An 18,136-nucleotide genomic window follows, 5' to 3' on the forward strand; every position below is an offset into this window, starting at 1 on the left:
CTTTTGAGGCCAAGAAAAAAAAATTCCGCGTTTCTAAATGCAATATCCACTGAGATATTCGAATTACAAAAACGGAAAAAAGTTGTAAACCCCCCCCCCCTCTAAATTCCCTTTCCCTCCGTTTTTCGAATTCGAATATCTCCGTCAATATTGCACTTAGAAACGTTGAATTTTTTTTTGTAGGCATGAAGAAAGACAGGGCAACAACTTTATAATTGGTTGTGGGGCACACGGAGACGTATAAAAAGTTAATTTTTTATTTTAATAATTATTCATACCCTTGAAACATGAATGATATATCTGAGTACTATAAGTTATTTGGAAAACTTTTCTAATTAAAAGTATAGCTCTAGGATCAATGGTTTGCCAGTAAAATGCCGTACCCCTTATTTGCTATGCACCCTGTATATATGTTACGGTAAAAGCCCGAATACCTGTTAAAAAGCTATTTTAACCCCTTTATTTCGGACTTTTACCAAGTCAAAGACCGTTTTTAGTGAAGCGATTAACCATCAGGAACTTATTAGTTCCTCACTCTTATTAATTAATTAATAATAACTATTTTTTGAAATTGGAATTATTTAATAGTTACAATTATTTAATAATTAGCTATATTTAATCAATCAATCACCTAAAGCGTATTGGTTCCTGACGCTAGCTAAATAATGACAAATTACCATGATTGATTTAAAGTTCATACTGTTCGGAGTGAATCAATTAATTTACTCAGAACAGTTAGAACACGTTTTGAATGAATCAATCAACCATCAATTGATGGTCATGATAATTATTGATGGTCGGAGTAAATTAGATAAAATTAATTAATTATAATTAATAATCACTTGATCAGCGTCAGGAAGAAAATAATTGTAATTAATAACTGATTAATTAGTTAATTAATTCAGGTAAAAAGTTAGTTAATTCATTTGTTAATTAATAATAATGATAATTACTATTATTATTATTATTGTTGTTGTTGTTGATTAATAAGATTCATGATGGTTAATTGCTTCATTAAAAACGTACTATGACTTTGTAAAAGTCCGAAATAAAAACGTTTACAAGCGTATTTCGGGCTTTTACCAACTCGTCTTGGTAAAACCTAGGTCTATTTTCTGACAGCTTGCTGGTACTGTATTGGACGGGTATAAGTTGTTGAGTCATGGTAGCGTGCTTACCTTCCCCACTCTCTTTTTTTTGTCGGTGATTGTGGGTTCGAATCCAGAGTCTCTGTGTTTGAACCAAATTTTTTTTCAATTAAATTGAATTTGCAAGTCTAGATTGATTACCAGCTATCTTTTTCATTTGATAAAGGGGGATTTTTTTACTCAGCATCTTACTGAGAGCTTGAATAAAACTTGAAATAAACGTATATTTGGACATTTCCGCGTAACAGTATAATTATCCACTGATTTGTGTGCCTAAGTGTTAACAATGGTTCACAGTAACAGCACGCTGTCATGCAAGAGAAACCAGCCTACGTTTCACTTGAAATTGAGGGCTAACACGATATACTCTTTTCGCAAGTTTGTTCAAAATTGCTAAATCTAATTCCTTGTCTGATTTCTTATCCAAATCACCTGCAACGTCTATTTTTCTTCCGCTATATATCGATCCCCAATGGAACTATACCCTTTTGAATTTAATGTAATTTTTAATAAACCCTTCTAAAAATGTACCCCTTCTTTTTTTGCATACTTCGGCTTTAGAAACGATTACGCCCACCGGGGCAATGTGCTTATATGGCTTCGGTGACAGAACCTGGTCGTGTTTGATTCGTTCTTTTCTGTGCGAAATTGCTACATAGTATTTTTCATTCATAATTCCACCTGGAGGAATGAAACTATATAAACCCGTAATTTCACTTTCTCCAATATTAATGTTCATATGCCAATCGGTCTCTCGACATTCTCGTAACTTCCTGTACGTTGTTTTCCGTCGAAAAATCATGAATACCGCTCAAAAGTGTGAGGACGGGACATTACAGTATTCTTTCCAACAAGAGTTTCAGCTGCCATTTTTCCTAGCGTGAAACGGAATTTCGCACTAACTCTTTATTCCATTGCTTCCTATGCTCAAAATAGCCTATGTACACATACTGTGCTCTCCAGAACACGAACTAATACCCGAGGATGGGCGTACTAGGTGTTTTTTGTTATGCAGAATAAGACACCTAACCATCCTTTTCCAGATAAAATTATAAATTCAAGTGCAGGCAGAGAGCTTACCCCATCTGCCATTATTTTCCCGTTTCTTCGAAACGTGCCCAGTCTTGGAACTTTTTCGACAAACCTTGCACTTTAAAAAGCTGTCACGGAGAATGGTAAAGTGACAGATACATCGCTGTAAGAGCGATATATAATAGAAACGCCAAATGTTATATTTGGATGTACTTGCAGTATTATATTATTTTTCTCGGATAAAAAACGAGAAGTGGCCTGTCCTCAATTCTATTGTTATTGAAACTTCATCGGGATTATTGACAAGCTGTCTGTCCAAGGAACAAAGCGCAAAAAATGCCTTATCATTCTATTTTTTCCATATCCACGTATATTAGGTATGTACCATCAAAGCAAAAAATCGGAAAGGAAAAAAATCGATTCTTATTCAAGGCACTGTCAATTCCGTTTCTTTGAACCGTTCATTCATATCATACTTTCAACGTGATATAGTTACAAACTTTCATGTCACGTCACCGATTTATCAAATTGGTAATCATCACAAACACACTTCTATATAATATAGAAAATAGAAAAATCTCTATGCAAATAAAATAATGTGCTATTTACAATTTTGTGTTAAATTCCAGTAGTTTCTTCACCATGTATTTAGCACATTTCGGTTTAACAGGCTTACGTTCAAATTACGGCCGAGGCTGTAGCACGGATGTCTCCATCCTATCATTTGGAATTGCTTTTTCTCAGTTGAAAAACCCCAAAGGTGGTGCGTGTTGTGATTGCTCATTGGATATTCTCATCTAACGTCCAAACCGGCAGTGATTGAATGTGTAATGGATAAATTTTTGTAATGTTGTGGACTCACCGATAATTGTTGTTGAAAACCCACAGGAATCAATTTTAGCTGACCACCGCCACTGTAGATTAAAATGGAATCGAACTTGGGGCCGTTACAATGAGGAGATTTTTCCAGGTCATTAGGTCAGGGGTTCTTAACCTAGGTTTGCAGGAGCTCTTGAGATGGATCGTACAAATCTACTTACAATCCGGTTATAAATCCATTTCTTGGGTGCGTCTGAAGGATTTCGGTGGACTGGGATCCAGACAATTTTGGAGCCCTCTTGAACCATGGTTTTGTATATAGTATTTCTGGGGAGAAATCAGCGCATCCGAAAAGACATAAATTCATTACAGAAAGTACAGTAATGCTGAAAAATATCGGTACAAAAATATGAACACACTAGACAAAAATTGATGGAAATTTGGATTGATGAAAATCTGAAATTAATGAAAGAAATACATAATTCCAGAATTAATGGAAAAATAATTCCAGACTTAATGGGAGTAATAATCCCATTAAGTCCCAGTAAGAAGCAGTGAAAATTGATGAAAATCTAGACTTAATGAGAGAAATAATTTCAGAATCAGTGAAAGCTTTCAATAATTTAGGGGTCCTCTGTTTGATTCGGGACCCTGTGCTCAAGTCCTGATATCAAACCTGTTAAGACGATTTTAATTACTGAAAACAAAGAATGTTAATGAGAGTGTAAATTCCAGAATTGATAAAAATGCGGAATTCATGAAAGAAATCATTTCAAAGTCGGTGAAAGCTCTTTCAATAGTTTGTAGCCTGCTGTGCTCATGCCCTGTTGACTTACCTGTTAAGACGCTGTTAATTAATGAAAAGAATAGAAAATTAATAACAAAAGTAATTCTAGAAGTAAAGAAAATCTGTAATTTATGAAAGAAATAATTTGAAATTCAGTGGAAGATTTCAATAATTTGGGTGGGGGGGGGGGGGGCGATTGATTCAGAGACCTGGGCTCAGCCCCTCTTGGCGTAACTGCAAAGACGCCACTGACTAATGTGTTTTTTTCCTCAATGATTTCAAATACTAAACATTTTTTGATCAGGAATATTTAACGAGATTTTTGTAAATTAAAATCTTACCAGTGGATCGTGAAGTTGGACCTTTTGTTGATTTTAGGTCGCGGCTAAAAAAGGTTCAAAACCCCCTGCCTTAGACGAATGTCTCAATTGTCCATTCCGAAATGAAGCCAATGCTACCAGCGATGACCCCACAACCGCACAGCAGCAAAAATATAAGTTCCGGTGGAAAGAAAAAAACAGCAAAATATGAGGAAAAAAAACTAAAAGTAAATCGGTAAAAATTATCAAAAAAGCTTTTTTTTAGAAAACACTCAGCCATTTCCAATTTTCACAATAGAGCTAATTTTTTTTCTTATTTTTCGACGTTCGAAGAAATCTTATATTTTTCACGGAAATAAAATATATATATATATATATTTTCCACGTAATTTATTATTTATTTTGATGTAGTTTTGCTTATGCTTTTCTATCATATGTGTGATTTTCACATCTACTTGCTTGGGTTTTTCTCTATCATTTTTTTCCGGTAGGGTTTCTTTTTCCACCATTGGTACGTCATCCTTTTCCGACTTCAATCTCGTGTCCATGTTGAGAAGCAGTGAAAATTCTAGAATTCCCAATCTTTATTATTATTTTTTTCTGTTCTTTATGTCTAAGGAAAAGTATAAAAATAATAATAATAAATAATAATAATACAGAAACATTTCTGCTGTTTCGCTAGAACCAATCGATATTTGCTTTTCGTTATATGTTTGCTTTCTGTTGTGTCCAAGAATCATCCTTCATCCTTGTTTTCGTATATTTTCCTTTTTTTCCCCCATCTTTTATGTTTTTACGCAAGTTTATTTCAGCAATATTTTTCGTGTTTTTTTAGGAATGTCCCCGACATTCTTTCGTATAAGCTATAAAATAAGTAAAAAAAACCCGGATGCCACTTCCTGAACAGACACACACACATACACACACATTACTGTTTCTTAGACAATAAGAACGAGACAAAAAACTAAAAATATCACTATAAAAATGCATTAGAAAATTTTGGATCCGTGCAAACTTCACCACAATGATGAAAAAATTCTATTTTTTCCCCTTTCTCTCTATATCTATTACATAAATCCAATGGAAACACGTATCATATAAATTGCCTTTTTTGTTTTGTTTCGCTTTGTTATGTCTGTTTAAAGGAAAAAGATTGCTTACAATATATGGAATTCACAATAGCTGTTAAGTTTTAGTTTTTCAGTAAGTTGAATTTATAGCAATTTATTTGCATGTTCAATTCCTAATATAAGCACGTTACTGTCGAATTTTACTGAAATATTGAGACCCAGTACTGGTAAAAACCATTGCAACACCTCTTGTGGTGAAATCCTAAAGTTAGTACGTAGTAAATTTAGGATACGGAATTGAAGTCGTAGAATTTGAAAATTAAACTATCAATGTGTGGTTTTAGCATGAAATTGCATGAATAGCATGAGTACTATACAAGGTGATTACTTAATTCCCCTTGCCGCATTTTACTGGCGAGCCGTTGTTCCTAGAGGCATACTTGCAATTAGAGAAAGTGCCTAGATAACGTGTAGAATTCAGATATGTCATTCATGTTGCAAGGGGTTGTATACTCCGTATAAAATTAACTTTTTATACGAACACCCTGTCCCCAAAAACACAAATAGAAAATTGTTCCTATGTTTCTCCTGAGGCCAACAAAAAAAAATTCCACGTTTCTAAATTGCAATATTCATTAAAATACTTCGCGTTTATATAGTTTTTTAATTTTTATAATTGCATTTTTAATTGGGTTGTTGTATTTTAGAAATATATGACATCCATATTTGTTATGGGCATCTTTTCTCAGCCACCTCGTTGGGCATTTTGCCTATTGTGGCCTTGGATTTGTATATCGGAATTCAAAAACTGGAGAAAAATTGGGAAGAACAGCATTAATAAAGGGAAAAGGCGTCACTTAGCTTTTACTATTCTTTCCCAATTTTTCACCCATTTCTGAATTCAAATATCTCAGAGAATACTACACTTAGAAATTTCAAGAAAGACGGGGCAACAACTTTCTAATTAGCTTTTGGGAACAGGAAGCCCGTATATAAAAAGTTATTTTTTATTTTAATAACTATATACATGAATGACGTGTCTGAGTTCCAATAACGATTGGGATAATTTTTCTACGAAGATTTTTGACAGTTGGCTGATGCGCAGATATATTTGGGAAAGAGAGAAAATTCAATTGCCCTGGCGGGGAATCGAACCCACGTCCTTTCACTTTCCTGGGTGAACGCCCTAGATTCTATTACTTAATTTCTATTACAGAAAATGATTAACACGTTTTTAGGACAAATGCATTTTTTTCTTTTTACTGGTTTACGCGTTTCGGCTCTGCAATGGAAGACCGTCATCAGAATCTCACGGTCAGAGACCACACACAAGTACTAAAACAAACCGTTCAGAGGGGGAGTATCATGTTTACTTTTGGTCATTTCTTGGAGATTTCGCCTTCGCCTTTGTATTTGTAGAGCCTGAGTGGTCTTTGGATGCGAATTGGGGTGCCAACTGTTGCAAAGTGTTGGAAACTCTGTCTTGGCCGAGGTCTATAAAGCTTGCTCAAGTTGACGATATAGGTGGCGTGTTCCTTCCATCATTAACGAGAAAATCCTGGCAAGTTCTGATGAAGTGTCCCTCGAGAAAATTCAGATCGGAATTGTGTGTGCCGCTTTCTCAAAATCAAAATTATGCGAAAGTTGGCAACAATGTTGGGCGATAGCTAAACTATTAGTTTGTCCCTTTTCGACATGTTTTCGGTAACTCGAATATTTAGATTTCTTTTAGTTTGGCAGATATATCCCTTTTCGCAATCCTTGCATGGGACAAAGTAGATAACAGATTCATTGGAGGGTAGGATGGGATCTTTGAGCTGAGAGAAGGTGAGATTATTTGCCGGCTGGACTATTGCATGGATGTCAAATTTCTAAGATGGATGAGAGCATGTAACTTGAAGAATGGAATGGAAGAACAACATTGAAAAACGTTTTTGAGTCGGCTGGGAACAAGTTGGCGACCAAAAGTAAACATCAGAACCTTCCCCCCCCCCCAACGGGTTTACTACTTGTGTGTGGTTTCTGACCACGAGGTGCTGATGACGACTCTCCATTGCAGAGCAGACCCGAAACGCGTATTCCAGTAAAAAAGAAAAAGCGCATTTGTTTTAAAGCGTGTTAATTATTTTCTGTGAATGCAACCATCAAAATTTTCAAATGCGCCTCTTTGACGAGAATACGTCTTAAAATTGTGAGCGGAAATTTTTGAGCGGAGTAAAAACGGGGCAAGAATTTATACCGCTAATAACTTTAAGATCAGTGGTTACTAATCTTGCCTGCTTCAAGTACCACTTGAGAATGCGTAGAAGGCTTGCGTGCATCTAGAAATGCGCATAAAGCTTGCTTACCCATTGATATGCATACTATAGAAATGCTTAGCATGCATGCATACCCTTTGAAATACATAGAGAAGAAGTGAGAGAGTACCCCGTTGAAAAAGGTGTAGTAGTCTTGCGTGCAATTGGAAACGCGTTGTAGACATGCATACTCTTGGAAATGCGCAGAAAGCTTGCTATTCTCTTTGTAATGCCATAATTCTGTGCTCAGATGGCAAAATGTAATAAGTCACTTTTTCAAAATTTCACGAGGGCAAATTTGTAAACAATATTTTGCAAAAATGTGATACTGTGGCTTTTTGCCTTGTTGCAATTTGCTCCGTTGGTTCCTCTCTCCTGATTGTTTTTTCAAGTTTTGTAAAAGATCTTTTATCAAACTTCTATAGTGTAATCTCGGCTTTCGCAGATAGCTTGCTGTAAGATTTGTTGTTCTTATATATTACGTTTAAATCCATAGATACATAAAAAATCCTAAGCGGTTTAAATGATATTTTGCAGTAAAAACAACAAACGTTGAAATACTGTATTTCTTGCCAAAAATCACAATGAAATTAACAGAATGTGCCTACGGATTTAACATATTCACAACAATATGTCATTTAACCCTATATCTATTAAGTTAGGTAACTGTGCCCGAGTGACGTGGTGGTAAGATCGGCGTCTACCACCCTGAAAGTTGCTGTCCCAGGTTCAAGCCCAAGGGAGGAAATAGGTAAGATATTTTCCGTAACGAGCTTGAGGCGACCACCAATAGACAGCGTCTTTATTTCCAACCCATCTCATTAATAGCAGTAAATCGCGATATGGCCAGAGTTGGTGAAATAGGTTAGGTAACTTGTCGTGTAGCCTACTAACTAACCGTTCGAAAAACAGGTTTTTTTTTAAAACAAAAAAGGTTTTCGTGGCCATAGTGTAAATTAGAATTAAATTTAAAAGTTTTCGGGTGATTTTTGGCCGACGTAAAGTACAGTTTCTGTCTTTCGAAGTTTCATTCGCACGAGTGGCGAACATTTTCAAAGAAATGCGTAACGCGGGCAAAATGATACTACTTACGCCTTCTTACGACTGCTTGAGTCGCACTGCCTCGTCGGGATTGGTCTGGCTCAACAGATTGAGCCAGTCTGTTTTCCCTATCGGCCGAAGTTGTTCATTACGATTACAATGTGACATTACGATTGGTCCAACAATTAAAAGACTAAAAGTCAAAGGATATTTTGGATCCGAATGCGAGAACGTCTGGATTTCAGCAGCGCAGTGTAAATGTCGGTCTTTTAGACGGCAGAGATATTTTGAAAAGATAACAAGAGGCATATTGTGGCGTGGCAAATTTTATGTCATGTAAGCAATGATTGAGACTTGACTGCGTCATAGAATTCGTAGCGTGAGACAGAAAATATATATTTGAAGTGACTATAAGATTGCAGAGTATGTGTTTTACTTTTAATAAGCTTGTATTAAATATTTTAAGGTGGAAATTTCGATCATGACATAGTCACGTAATCGTCAAATGTTCGAGTAAAAAACGCTGTGAACTTCTAGCCTATGCTGCCTGTTCTCTATATGCACACAAACCGTCAATGGCAATATACTGTATGTTTAAATCCAATGCATCCTTTCTCACATCGTCGCACAAACGTCTACACTTATATCGCGTAGTTTAAATTTGATTCCGGTGGGTATGCCGCCATGTCACTCATCGAGATTCGAAACCACGCTTATTAAACCAGATTTTGGTGCGCTATCAACATCGTTGTTTAGTCTATGGCAAAGCATTCTGTTGCACGCTCAGCTGCATTTAAAGTGTCACTCACCAAATTACCGGATTGCCGACTAGCAAGCTCGCATTGCACACTTGATACTTTGTGACGCGATTAAGAGTGACATAATTATTATCGACCAGAAACGAATAGCCGACAAGTCATCATTATTGGCGATTCACGTGGTTGGTGTCATTTTGTACCTAAAGTGATGCTTCACGACTCCATAACTAACTTTGTAGGGCCGTATCCTCTCATAATTTTCGAGATTTAAGCAACAACTTCTAAAATGACATCATATTACAAATATTCTCTACCTATAGCATGTTGCTGTACAGCATATGTTCGTAAATAATATATATACCTATTTACATCTTTAAAATTCGAATGTAACTTAATATGAATAGAATTACTATCATAAGTAAAAAAACAATACGAAGACCACCACAGCTGCCGGTAAAAGAATTAAAATGCATTGCATTTTAATCCTGCAAATCGTACAATGCAAATTGTAAACTCTAATTTGTATATATTTATCGTAATTGACTTGGGACAAATAAATTATGTTATGTTATTTGACGATGACATTATATAATAGAATAAGATGGCAATAACTGAATATAAATCGAATCAATTGCTTCACCAATGAAAATATTCTCCAACTGCAAATGATTGGCTTCACGGCCATAGCGAGGGGAAGAGGACTTGGGGGGTCTGGTTCCCCCCGCATTGTGAAAAAATGACCGAAAAAAGTAAAAAAATGGCCAAATCTATTTTGTTCTATCACTTTGATCCCCTCCAAACGAAATTTCTGGCTACAGGCCTGATTGGCTCCGATTTGTCCCAAGTGCATCGAATTGCTTTTTCTCATACGCCGAATTTGCTTGCAAGTTGAAGCATTTTTCGCTCGTAACATCGATCACTAAAGCCATAATTAGTTTTTCCCCCATTTTAAATCATTTTTTTAATAACTGCACACATCATACTTTTCATATTGTGCTTCTTCTTTAATTTTTAACGATATACATTTTTTTCTGGTCATTTTATTTTTAGTTTGTCACTTATTTTTGTCAGCTGAAATTATTTATTTCTAATTTTATTTTATTAAAAAAATCAATCAAAATCAAATCCAATCCATAAATCGATTACATGTACTCTCAAGTCGAGACACCCGTCAGTCGAATCACAACTGTATTTAAAAATCGTAACAATAACGTCCCGACAAACTTATTGTTTCCTCGTTGCAATCGATTGTGTACTTAAGTTTAAAAGTAATAATAATGACATCTGTGTCCTTATCTTTTAGAAAGTGATATATTTTTCGTTCTTCCCAAGGCGCCAGCATAATAATAACGTGCTTCGAAGCAAAACGCCAAATATAAATACAGTATATATATATATATTTATCATCATTTTGTCTCGATAAAGTGTTTCTCAAAAGGTTAACCAATATATATTCAAAGCGATAAACCGAGAAACAAACCTCAACGAAGGAACGTAAAATTGTGTTTCTTGGGAGAAATGATTCCTTCAAATCTTATGGATATAAAACGACGACTTCGATTAATTTCCATCCGACATTTTAGAATCTTATGTTTTCTGTGTCCTTGTCCTCCTCGTTTAACATGTTGCAAAGGCGGCAATGATGTTTTACCTCTCGTTCAACATGAATGTAAGTACATTTTATTGGGCTCGGAATCGATAGAATGTTTTTAACTGGTTAAAAGTTTTTAATCGATTAATCGAATTTTAATCGAATATTTTTCGTAACCATATTATTAATTGATGCAATCAAAATATATTTTATTCATTTCAAGCACCCATTCGCCAGATGTAAACGAATGTGTAGGAATAGATTAAGAAATTAAAGCTATCCGCTTGAAGCGCAATTTAATATATGCTGAATATATCTTCTCAAAACCTGGAATTTCTTTACTTGGATCTTGCCGTTTTTTTTTTTAAATCGGTTCTTTCAGGTTGGTCACTGATATTTCGAAATCACTTTCGATCATAGTATATTATTGCTTGTTTTCCTAGAAACTTCCTAAATGGTACTTTGTGAGTAGAGGAGAGCTGATACTTCCAAGAATACGCGAAAAACTATATTGTTCATAGCTGAGACAATAAATTTTGGTCTCATGTTTTCTAAAGCTCCCACCAAACTCAATTTGAAACTGAATTCAACAACGATAAAGAAAATTGATGAATTGCAATGGAATAGATTACGTTTCGAGCGACTGCAAACTCAATTTGCCAATCCCGTACATTAGTTGTTAGTTTCTAATTTTTTGAAATTGAAGAAATGTATGACACCAGAAAGACTAAAGGTCGCCCTCCTGTACTGACTAAAAGTCAGGAAAGCGTGATTCTACGCAAAATAAGAAACTCTTCCATAAGTTTAAGGCAAATTGCATCTTTTCCTGACGTGAATGTATCTAAATTTCATGGAGATAGACTTGAAAGTCTGGGGGGTATTGATGTGGATGATGTCAGTTCATATATACGCAACACCACCACCCCACCCCCCCCCCTAACTCCGCCAATGCTAAATCTACAGTTCATCACGTTCTTCAGCGTTGTAAATACATCTGCCATCGCAAAATGCTTACTCGTTCGAAACTTAGTGAGCATCATATAAACAGGAAAGACTTCGTTGGGTGAAATTTCATATGTAATGAGCTGCAGAGTGGCATTATGGCATTTGAAGTAATGGAAAAAAGATTAACCCTTTGCAATCCAGAGATTTTTTCGGTACTTCGTTGGCACTTTCGTCGTACTTTCTATCAACCCAACAATGAAGAAGGTCCCTGGATACTAGCTACTGCGTTTTACAAGAACCTATTTCACAGGGATCTTCCTGTGATCGTAAGGAGGTTTTATAACAGTTAAGTACCGGTTTTTCCTGATGTCGATTCCACCTCCACGTAGGACCGCAAAAGATTCATTTGGGCGATCCAGATGGCTGACAATATTGTTAGCACGATATCAGAAAAAACTGCCTTAAAGAAAAGAAGCAACCGTAAGCTTAAACAAGGAGGCGGAGATGTGTATAACCACCTGGGGTGCGTTCAAAGCTTGTGGAAAAGTGCAGTTAGCTGTGTTGTATCTGAAACTGTGGATTTTCTGTATCTAATTTCATTTTCTGAATCTAAAAATAGCTCACAGCTCAATTTCAATATGGCAATGCACCACCTCATAATGCAAATTCAACCTGGGAGTGGTTCTTTGCGGATGGGATTCCTGTGATGGACTGGCCAGCATATTTTCCAGACCTCACTAGATGGAAAACATGTGATCTGCAATGGCTCGTAAAGTATATGAGCATGGCAAGCAATACAACAGCGTTTCAGAGGTCAAACGAGCTATCTTCAAAGTGGGGCAAGGTATTCCTCTGCAGCATTGCCAAAAACTTTTTGAATCGTGACCGAGACGAGTGTTTGAGATTGTAAGAAACAAAGGAAAATTTATTGGACGTTGAAAATATAATTGGATTTTAGTTTTTTGAGTGGTTTTATCATTTTGGGACAGGAATCTTGATTCCACTATTCGATTTTTTTTTTGTGTGTCGCAAGAGAAATGCAGAGATATATGTTAAATTACTATTATCGTTTTAATCCTGTGGAGTGAGGGATTTCTAATTAAAAAAGAATTTCCCCTTAATTAATTTTTTTGTTATTTATAGAATATTTCACGTGGCTTTATGATTTTGGGACACACCGTATATATTTCTATAATCAACGTTCATGAGTTATTCGAGCTGAAACGGACCAAAGTTTTCGCTCTGTATATACATACAGACATGACTGCTGACCGCCCAGACAGAGACCCTCTCAGGATGGCTTGCGCACTTTCCCAAAGGGATGTACGGACTCGGAGAGCCCTCTGTATATACAAGCATCCCTCGCTTTACGCGATTAATTGGTTCCGCAAAATAATCGAGTGAATAATTGAGATGAATTTAGCATGAGGGAGGGAATGGTAGTACAAGAAAAACTTAATTTAATGAATAAATAAATCTGTTAACGAATAAAAACTATAAATCGACTTAGTTGAATGAATAAATTTAATTTAATTAAACTATTTTATAAACGTTATATTTTTCTGACAGACTTCAATCGAATGGCTTACTTCTAGTCAGTATGGGTCCGCTCTCCTGGAATTCTCGGGATGATAGGCTCACATACATTTTCTTGAATGAAACAGTCGAGACTCAATCTTCGTCTTATAAATTATTTTTTAAATACCTCTCGCCAATGTCAAAGTTGTATTTTCTTTATAATGATTTTTTTGCGATTACAATTCTAATGCCATAGTCAATGTGTTAAAAAAATCTATTATTTATTTTCTTGAAAATTTAGTGTTTTTAGCCGATGTATAGGACAGAGAGAAATTAGATTCTAGAATTAGAGAGAGATTAGAATTATTAGATATATTTAGGAAAGAGAGAAAATTCAACTACCCTTGTTGCGGGGAATCGAGCCCACTGAACAGTGCACACGAGCTCTAAGGAAGGAGTGAGATATTCGTTGCTTTTGAGGTCTAGTGGTGCTCACCTGGCAAGTGAGAGGACGTGGGTTCGATTCCCCGCGAGGGCAGTTTAATTTTCTCTCTTTCCTAAATATCTTCGCATTAGCCAGCTGTTAAAATCTACGTATGGATAGCGGAAAGTGACATGATCCTCCGGAACTTGGTGTACTCAATAAAAATTTAAAATGGGCTCTCTCTCTCTTTCTGAACAACAAAGGGGCATCCGATTTTTATCATTCATGTCGACTTACTTTCTACGTTTTTAAGTATGATATTGATAAATGAGTGAATATATCCTTATTACTCACACTCTGATGAGTGTGGAGCAGTTTTGAGCATTTTGTGCACACTTATCTCATCTACATCCTCAAATCCAACAGATTTCATGAAAATACAAATACAATAGCCCCCAACAGGCAAAACTCCCAACGACGTAGCTGAAAAGAGATTCCCCAAAAATATTGGATGGCAAACAGCAACCCAATAAAAGAGCAATAATTATGATAAAAAATATAATACACTGCCCACAAAATCAATTTATGATTGCCTTATTCCAAGTACAGATAGCTTCTCGATTTATCCCAATATGATAATTGTAATATTATCCAATATATTATAATTATAATATCTCTTTAATTTGCGGGCTCATTTTCAGATTTTACATCATTAGAATCAAACTTTGGACCGAATTTCATAGGTTTGCGATGTTTTAAACCAACTTTTGAAAATCGCGTTATAGCGGAAACCCCTAAACTACGATCGCGTAAAGCGAGGGATGCCTCGCCTATGCAGTGATATGATATCTATAAAAATTTAAGAAAAACTGCAATGTTCAGTAAGAAACTGAAAATTTTTATGTTTTATGTTTTGTCCCAAAAATGTTCTCATTTCCCGTTTTTCTTTTTTTCCTCTCAGGAGCCTGTTAAAATAAAATATTTAAAAGTATGAAAAATACAGGAAACACCATCACACAACCGGAAATCAAAAACGAATATTTCGCTACACACCAACTTGCGATAATGATTGCGTTTTTTTACCTGTTTTGTCATTTTAGCGCATGTCAATGCGCTTCGTCAAAAAAAAAAAATTACAATGAAGTCAGTTTTAAAAATAATTTTTTACCCTGTTTTTGTTTTCAGCTTTTCAGGTTATGTTAACTCACTCTCATGAGTGAGATTTGAGCATTTCATACACACTTATCTCATCCGCATTCTCAAACCCACCGGTTTTTATAATTATATCACCTCTTTAAGTTGCACGCTAATTTTCATATTTTACATCATTAGAATCAAACTTCGGACCGAATTTCACAGGTCTGCAACTTTTCAAAATCCCGTTATAGTGAAAACGCATAAATTGAGATCGCGTAAAGCAAGGGATACCTGTAGAATGATATGATACATATAAAAATAAAAAATAAATCACTGCTATGTTCAGTAAGGAACTCGTTTATTTCTGCGTTTTACGTACTTGATCATTTCGTATCGTCATTATCTACGGGAGAAAAAAAAATATTCGCTCCATGTGTGTAAAAAGGTACAGTGGGGGAAAAATAAGAAAACGGCGTTTTTCCTTGAAAATGTTTCCCGTTTTTTTACTCTCTCAGGGAGCCTAGAAAAATACACACACAGGAAACGCTATCACACAACCGGAAATCGAAAACGAATATTTCGCAACGCACCAACTTCCGATAATGACGAGAGATTGCGTTTTTTTACCAGTTTTATCTTTTTTTTCTTTGTCGATGCGTTAATAAAAAAGAGTAATCATAATTATTATTATATGCGGTGCACATACAGAGTGATTCAAAACTCAGCGTACAAAGTTTCAGGGGAGGCAGAAAACACAACAACAAAACAGAATCACATGGGAATGCATGACCGGAAACCCCAACCTGGAGGATAAAAGATGCAGAAATGACAAGCCAATAACTGGTGGCAAAACTCTTTATTTAGCGATACCTTACACGAGGATAGCACGTGTGCACGTTAAGTTTCCCAACAAGTGCTCAAAGTTGTTACCATCCACAGTTATGCACGCTTCGCAACGGGGACGCATTGATTGTCGAACCTTTTCAAATATACCCGGCATTTCGCGGACGTTTGCAGCTGGGACGGAGATTCTTGCGACGAGGTCGGTGTCAGAATCAACGGGCGTCTCGTATACCATGGCTATCAGGGCCACAAGAAGGCTTGATAATTTTCCCACCCATTATTCGCTTGTCATTTCTGCATCTTCGTTTATCCTCTAGCTGATCAGGTTGGGTTTCCGGTCATGCATTCCTATGTGATTCTGTTTTGTTTTTGTGTTTTCTGCATCCCCTAAAACTTTGTACGTTGACTTTTGAATCATTGTGTATAATGAAGTCGGTTTTAAAAACAATTTTTTACCCTGTGTCTTTTTTGTTTTTATTTGAGCTCTACAAGTTATGTTGGCTCGCTCTGATGAGTGGAGATTTGACATTTTATATAAACTGAAGAGCCAAAAAAACTGGTACAGGCATGCGTATGCAAATAAAGAGATATGGAACCAATCAGAGTACGGCGCTGCGGTCGGCAACGCCTATATAACACAACAAGTGTCTGGCATAATTGTTAGATCGGTTACTGCTGCTACAATGGCAGGTTATCAAGATTTAAGTGAGTTTGAACGTGGTGTTATAGTCGGCGCACGAGAGATGGGACATAGCATCTCCGTGGTAGCGATGAAATTTGGATTTTCATGTACGACCATTTGACGAGTGTACCGTGAATATCGGGAATCCGGTAAAAATTAAATCTACGACATCGCTGCGGCCGGAAAAAGATCATGCAAGAACTGGACTAACGACGACTGACGAGAATCATTAAACGTGACAGACGTTCAACCCTTCCGCAAATTGCTGCAGATTTCAATGCTGGGCCATCAACAAGTGTCAGCGTGCGAAACATTCAACGAAACATCATCGATATGGGCTTTCGGAGCCGAAGGCCTACTCGTGTACCCTTGATGACTGCACGACACAAAGCTTTACGCCTCGCCTGGGCCCGACAACACCGACATTAGACTGTTGAGGACTGGAAACACGTTGCCTGGTCTGACGAGTCTCAGTTCCAATTACTTTGAGTTGATGGACGTGTACGGGTATGGAGACAACTTCATGAATCCATGGACCCTACATGTCAACAGGGGACTGTTCAAACTGGTGGAGGCTCTGTGATGATATGGGGCGCGTGCAGTTGGCGTGATATGGGACCCCTGATACGTCTAGATACGACTCTGACAGGTGGCAGGTACGTAAGCATCCTGTCTGATCACCTGCACCCATTCATGTCCATTGTGATTTCCGACGGACTTGGACAATTTCAGCAGGACAATGCGACACCCCACACGTCCAGAATTGCTACAAAGTGGCTCCAGGAACACTCTTCTGACTTTAGACACTTCCGCTGGCCACCTAAATCCCCAGACAGGAACATTATTGAACATATCAGGGATGTCTTGCAACGTGCTGTTCAGAAGAGATCTCCACCCCCCCCCCCCTCTTACTCCTATGGATTTATGGACAGCCCTGCAATATTCATGGTGTCAGTTACCTCCAGCACTACTTCAGACATTAGTAGAGTCCATGCCACGTCGTGTTGCGGCACTTCTGCGGGCTCACGGGGGCCCTACACGATATTAGGCAGGTGACCAGTTTTTTTGGCTCTTCAGTGTATATACCCATTTTACCTCATCTACATCTTCAAATCTAACAAATTTTATAATTATAGCTAGTTCGTTGCAAGTTAACTTTGCAGTAAACGGGTAGCTACGAGGGAACCTCATCAGACGTTGCTATGACCACGAAAGCCTTTCAACCAATGTATCGATGCGCGGTCACGGTAAGGTATGACTGATTCACTCCAATATATCTCCCTGAGAAAAATCTTTTTTACGAGTAATGGTAACCAATATTTTTTCTAATTTAAAAATTCTAAACGAATAAAGATCGGTTTAGAACGATATTTTTTCAGTATTATGTTTTCAATCATTCAAAAAATTGAAATATTCTGCATAAATGATCATCGTAAACCTCCGACATATGGGGACTATATTTTGCGGCGAAGGAACACTCTTTACCTTTCTTTGCACTGCAAAGTTAACCTGAAGCGGACTACAGCTATATAATTACAACTAGCAATACACGTCGCTGCCTGGGTTTTCTCTATAAATTGGGTGCATTGAAAAAATGAGAAACCATTTTAAGGGCCTTGTACATGGCTAAAGCACATTGTTAAGGAATCGCGGTATAACCAAAATAAACATTCCGAAAGTCATTGTTGAGGCACAAAAAACCATTTTTTTACCCATTTCGGACA

At 36.7% G+C, this 18,136-nt stretch overlaps 1 protein-coding gene across 3 annotated transcripts in view; it reads left to right on the forward strand.

Annotated features, from left to right (window-relative positions):
- LOC149065786 (plasma membrane calcium-transporting ATPase 2-like) overlaps positions 1 to 18,136 on the forward strand; it is a 185,668-nt gene that overhangs the window by 11,534 nt on the left and 155,998 nt on the right. For 2 of the 3 annotated variants that reach the window (XM_089253478.1, XM_089253479.1), the window contains exon 1: positions 10,773 to 10,941. The exons of the other annotated variant lie outside the window; for it this stretch is intronic. In XM_089253478.1, the coding sequence (XP_089109604.1) occupies positions 10,791 to 10,941 (151 nt within the window). In that variant the 5' untranslated portion in view covers positions 10,773 to 10,790. Of the gene's footprint in view, positions 1 to 10,772; positions 10,942 to 18,136 lie in introns of those variants that run through there. 3 annotated transcript variants of the gene reach the window in all.

The sequence above is a fragment of the Pholcus phalangioides genome, unplaced genomic scaffold, assembly GCF_987345545.1.
Source record: "Pholcus phalangioides strain wild (caught in Gottingen) unplaced genomic scaffold, Ppha-v1.0 ptg000039l_1, whole genome shotgun sequence".
Taxonomy (NCBI): Eukaryota; Metazoa; Arthropoda; class Arachnida; order Araneae; family Pholcidae; genus Pholcus; species Pholcus phalangioides.